Source organism: Thermobia domestica, chromosome 14 (genome assembly GCF_964235325.1).
Source record: "Thermobia domestica chromosome 14, izTheDome1.hap1.1, whole genome shotgun sequence".
Classification (NCBI taxonomy): Eukaryota; Metazoa; Arthropoda; class Insecta; order Zygentoma; family Lepismatidae; genus Thermobia; species Thermobia domestica.
The window spans coordinates 185,377,515-185,381,559 of NC_137467.1; the positions used below are offsets into that span (position 1 = coordinate 185,377,515).

The 4,045-nt window shown below is 36.7% G+C and overlaps 1 protein-coding gene across 1 annotated transcript; it reads right to left on the reverse strand.

The window, feature by feature from the left end:
- Window positions 1–1,431: 1,431 nt before the first annotated feature.
- Window positions 1,432–2,265, reverse strand: LOC145670163 (uncharacterized). The gene has a single exon (XM_081738535.1). The coding sequence runs from the start codon at window positions 2,263–2,265 to the stop codon at window positions 1,432–1,434; it is 834 nt and encodes a 277-aa protein (XP_081594661.1).
- Window positions 2,266–4,045: the final 1,780 nt, after the last annotated feature.

Genomic DNA, 4,045 nt, shown 5'->3' on the forward strand with positions numbered 1-4,045 from the left:
TCCATTACAATAACAACAAAACAAAAAACCGTCGAAACAAGTTATTTAGTTCATTAAAAACTCATGTAGAACAAAGCTGTCTCTAAGTTCATGTTTCTAAACTTTTGTTATAGTGGTTAATGCTACATGTGCTGCCATCTCTGGACTGTCTCTGTGGCTATAAAGTTAAAATTCAGCAAGCTTTTCAAAGACATTGCCATTTGTATCAGCCAGTGCATAAAATAAGGCATAACTAGGCGACAAAAGTGTCACCCAATGAATAGCCATGTCGCCTATTGAACAGCCATAGTGTGGGAAAATCGACGTCATCTTTGAGAAAAAAAAATCAGAATTTATTTACATTGTGTTCGCAATACCTAAACACTGAGAATATAGTCAAAGATAAACTGACATGCTGGACTCACGATGAGGAGGCTAAAACAGGCTTTAAAAAGTGTTCAGATAGATATATGTTTTGCTAAATAGCTATTTGTTAAATGAAATTCACTATATGGACTCGAATTCAAGACCTTACACATCAAACCTATGAACGTTACCAATCTCCCTTGACAGCAACAATTAGCTATAAATCATTCATTCTAAACCAAGCCAAGAGTTAAATAAAAATTAATAATAATAATAATAATAATAATAATAATAATAATAATAATAATAATAATAAATCAAACTTTCAGCTTCTGCTTGGTAAGTGAGCAGTCTCTGCGGGACACATTCACCACGGTGCAAATCAACTGCAGGATTTGGTTGAATGATGCAATATACATCCAAATTAATAAATTCAAAAATATTGAATTAAACAGCAAATTTTTAATATTTTTTTTTTTACTCAGGTCACACTTTACAACGATGACAATTATATATTACAAAAGGTATTTCCCTTCTTTGTGTATTACACACATTTTTTTTATCAGAAAACTTTAATATAAAGGATGGAACATCAGATAAATAGTAAAAGAAACATTAAGACAGAAAAAAACTAAGCTGCTATATCAATAATAATGTTAGGTAACACCGATGAAGGTAGCAACTATCTTCGAAACAGTTGGATAATAGAAAAATATATAAGTCGAAGTAAACAAAAGCTATTTCGTGACAAAAACGTGTGTACATCCTAATATGAAACAAACATTATAAGAATGAACTTTAGTAAGCGGATACAACACTGAGTCAATACGATATTACAAACAAAAACAGTTAATATATGATCATAAAAATTTACAATGAACCTATACAAAACTTTTTTTTTTTTTTTTTTACAATTGTATGCCACTTGAAAAATTAGATAATAATACTTTCCAACAATCTTCTGTCCACTCACCGACTAGTCTACAATACTGAGTAACATAAGGATCGTTCGGCATATCGATAAAATGTAACATTGACGGTGATTCAATAACCTGAGAAAGGTTTATTTTCACTAATGTTTCAGATTCATCTTCGTCTGCTTCGACAGGTTGGTTCGTGATCTTTATCATAGTTCGGTAAAGGATTATCGTAGATTTTTTGATCATATGGAATATCCTTTAACTTGGCTAATTCTGTGACTGGCAAATGCTTACGGGCCATAAGGATCCAGGTTTTATATGTCTTTGGTGTGGGATTCCATAATTTAATCCTATCTACTGAATTAAAACCAATACTAGTCCCATTTAGTGGATCCCAGAGCTCCACAGCTCTATTATTGTTCGTAACAGCAGTTACAACAAAAGGGCCACGGAACAATTGGAAAAATTTTGATATCTGCTTCTTCACAAGACTGCTTACATTTTGCTGTCGTAGAAACACAAAGTCACCTTTTTTCACTAATCTCTTATCTGCTTGTGTCTGGTTCCACCTTTCGTTTCTACGTTTAATTATTTTCTTTCTTCTAATGTCCGCTAAAATGAGTCGATTACTCCAATCTATACCGTCATCAGGGTTAACACTTTCCTGTACATCGATACCAAAATGTAGAAAAATAGGCCTGGACGAATCTATGTTTAGATGCAGACTTGCAGGAGACACACCTAAACTTTGCAAAATTGAGTAATTATATAGTAGTACAGCTTGCGTCAGGTATTCTGACCATTCAGTGTGAGTGTGATAACACAACATGCGTAGCGTTTGTGCCAGGTTTTTATTTACATTTTCCACAAGAGACGCCATTGGATGGTAGGGAGTGGTATGTTTCACAATAATATTGTACTTCTTCATCGCTTGAACAAATTGTTTCGAACGAAACACTGCGGCATTATCGGTGATTACGACACGAACTAATCCCAACATCGGGAAGTAATACTCCTCTAAACATTTAATAATAGTTTTCGCTGTGGATGATTTAATAGTGAACGCTGTACCGCGTACCGCGTATATAAATCCATAATGACTAAACCAAATCTCTTCTGATTTCTTCCTACTGGGTAGTTGCCGATCAGGTCTGTGCTGATGGCATCACGAGTACGATTAATAGGAATAGTATCCATTAGTCTTGCGGGTGGATGATTGTCCGGTTTCATCTGTTGGCAGGTGATACAGTCTCGGATATAATTCTTAATGGAAGTTCGTAATCCTTTCCAGTGAAAGGCCTTGGAAATCATGGATTGAGTGCGGTCCACGCCTGGGTGATGAATATCGGTATGGTAGGCTGTGAGAATATTTTTAATGAGTGGTGGTGGTACGCAGATCTTCCACTGACTGGGCTGGTGGAAGTCTCTAACCAACAGTATGCCATTTTCCAGTCGATAAAATTTTTTCCACGTTCTTCCGTTTTTAAAATTGGCTTCTTCTTCTCCTTTCAATACCGCGATAACATTCATGTAGTCAGGGCATTCGCGTTGTAACTTTGCCAGTTGCTCTGCTGGGATATTCAGAACTTCTTCTTGCAGAACTTGCAATGCGTGAACTTTTAATAATCGATGTTCGTGAGAAGGAAATAACCTGCTAAGGGCATCACTAATAGTGTTCTCTGATCCTCGGATATATTCTACCGTATAATTCATCTCTTGCAACTCTACACTCCATCTCAACAAACGGTTATTCCATGGTTTGATGCGGTTGAGAAAAGAAAGTGCATGATGATCCGTGACTATAATCACGTGATGACCTAGTAGTAAAGGTTTCCATTTACGTATGGCAAATATTACACTCAAACATTCAGCTTCGGTTGAAGAATATTTGCGTTCTGCCGGTGTTAGTGTTCGGCTAATGCATTGCAAGATGCGTTTTTCCTCTCCATGCTTTTGCCATAGGACACAACCTAATCCAGATGATGATGCTGCATCTACCTGAATGTAGAAGTCCTTTGAGAAGTCCGGGTGTGCGAGCATGATGTTGGCGCAAATGTCCTCTTTAATTCGGTTGAAGGCTACTTCGCAATCTTTGCTCCACTGCCATTTTCGCGATTGTTTTAGCAAAGTATATAAAGGTTCGGCTTTTACCGCAAAGTTTGGTATGAACGCTCTGGACCATGAAAATAAACCAAGTACAGACCGTAAGCTTTTAACATTGGTCGGCTTGGGCAATTCCTTTATCGCTTTAATACTACGTTCATCCTCTTTTATACCATTTTTACTAACGATATATCCCAAGAATGGAATTTCTTCGGCACAAGATAGGCATTTTTCTATGTTTACCGTAATGCCAAATGCACGAAATTTGTTGAACACCTTTTCCAACAATTCTAAGTGTGTTTCAAAAGTATCCGATGAGAGAAGATTGTCATCGACATATCTTAAGACTTGGTCTTGTAATTCATTTCCCAATACATGATACATCATGGCATTCAAAGCTGCTTGTCCGTTTCTGTACCCAAAAGCAACTCGTTGATATTGGTAACTCCGCCCTTCGAAATTGAATGCGAAGTACGGTTGCGAGTCTGGATGTAGAGGGCATTGTAAATAACTTTGTTGGAGATCAATAATACTGGTAAATTGTTTACCTTGCAGTTTAGCAAGCAAATCTTCTATGCGTTCGGGTCTAACCTGGCGCAATACAGAGTGAGCGTTAGGTAGACGTAAATCTATACACAAACGATATTTACCATTTTTCTTTGCAACCACCAGCAAAG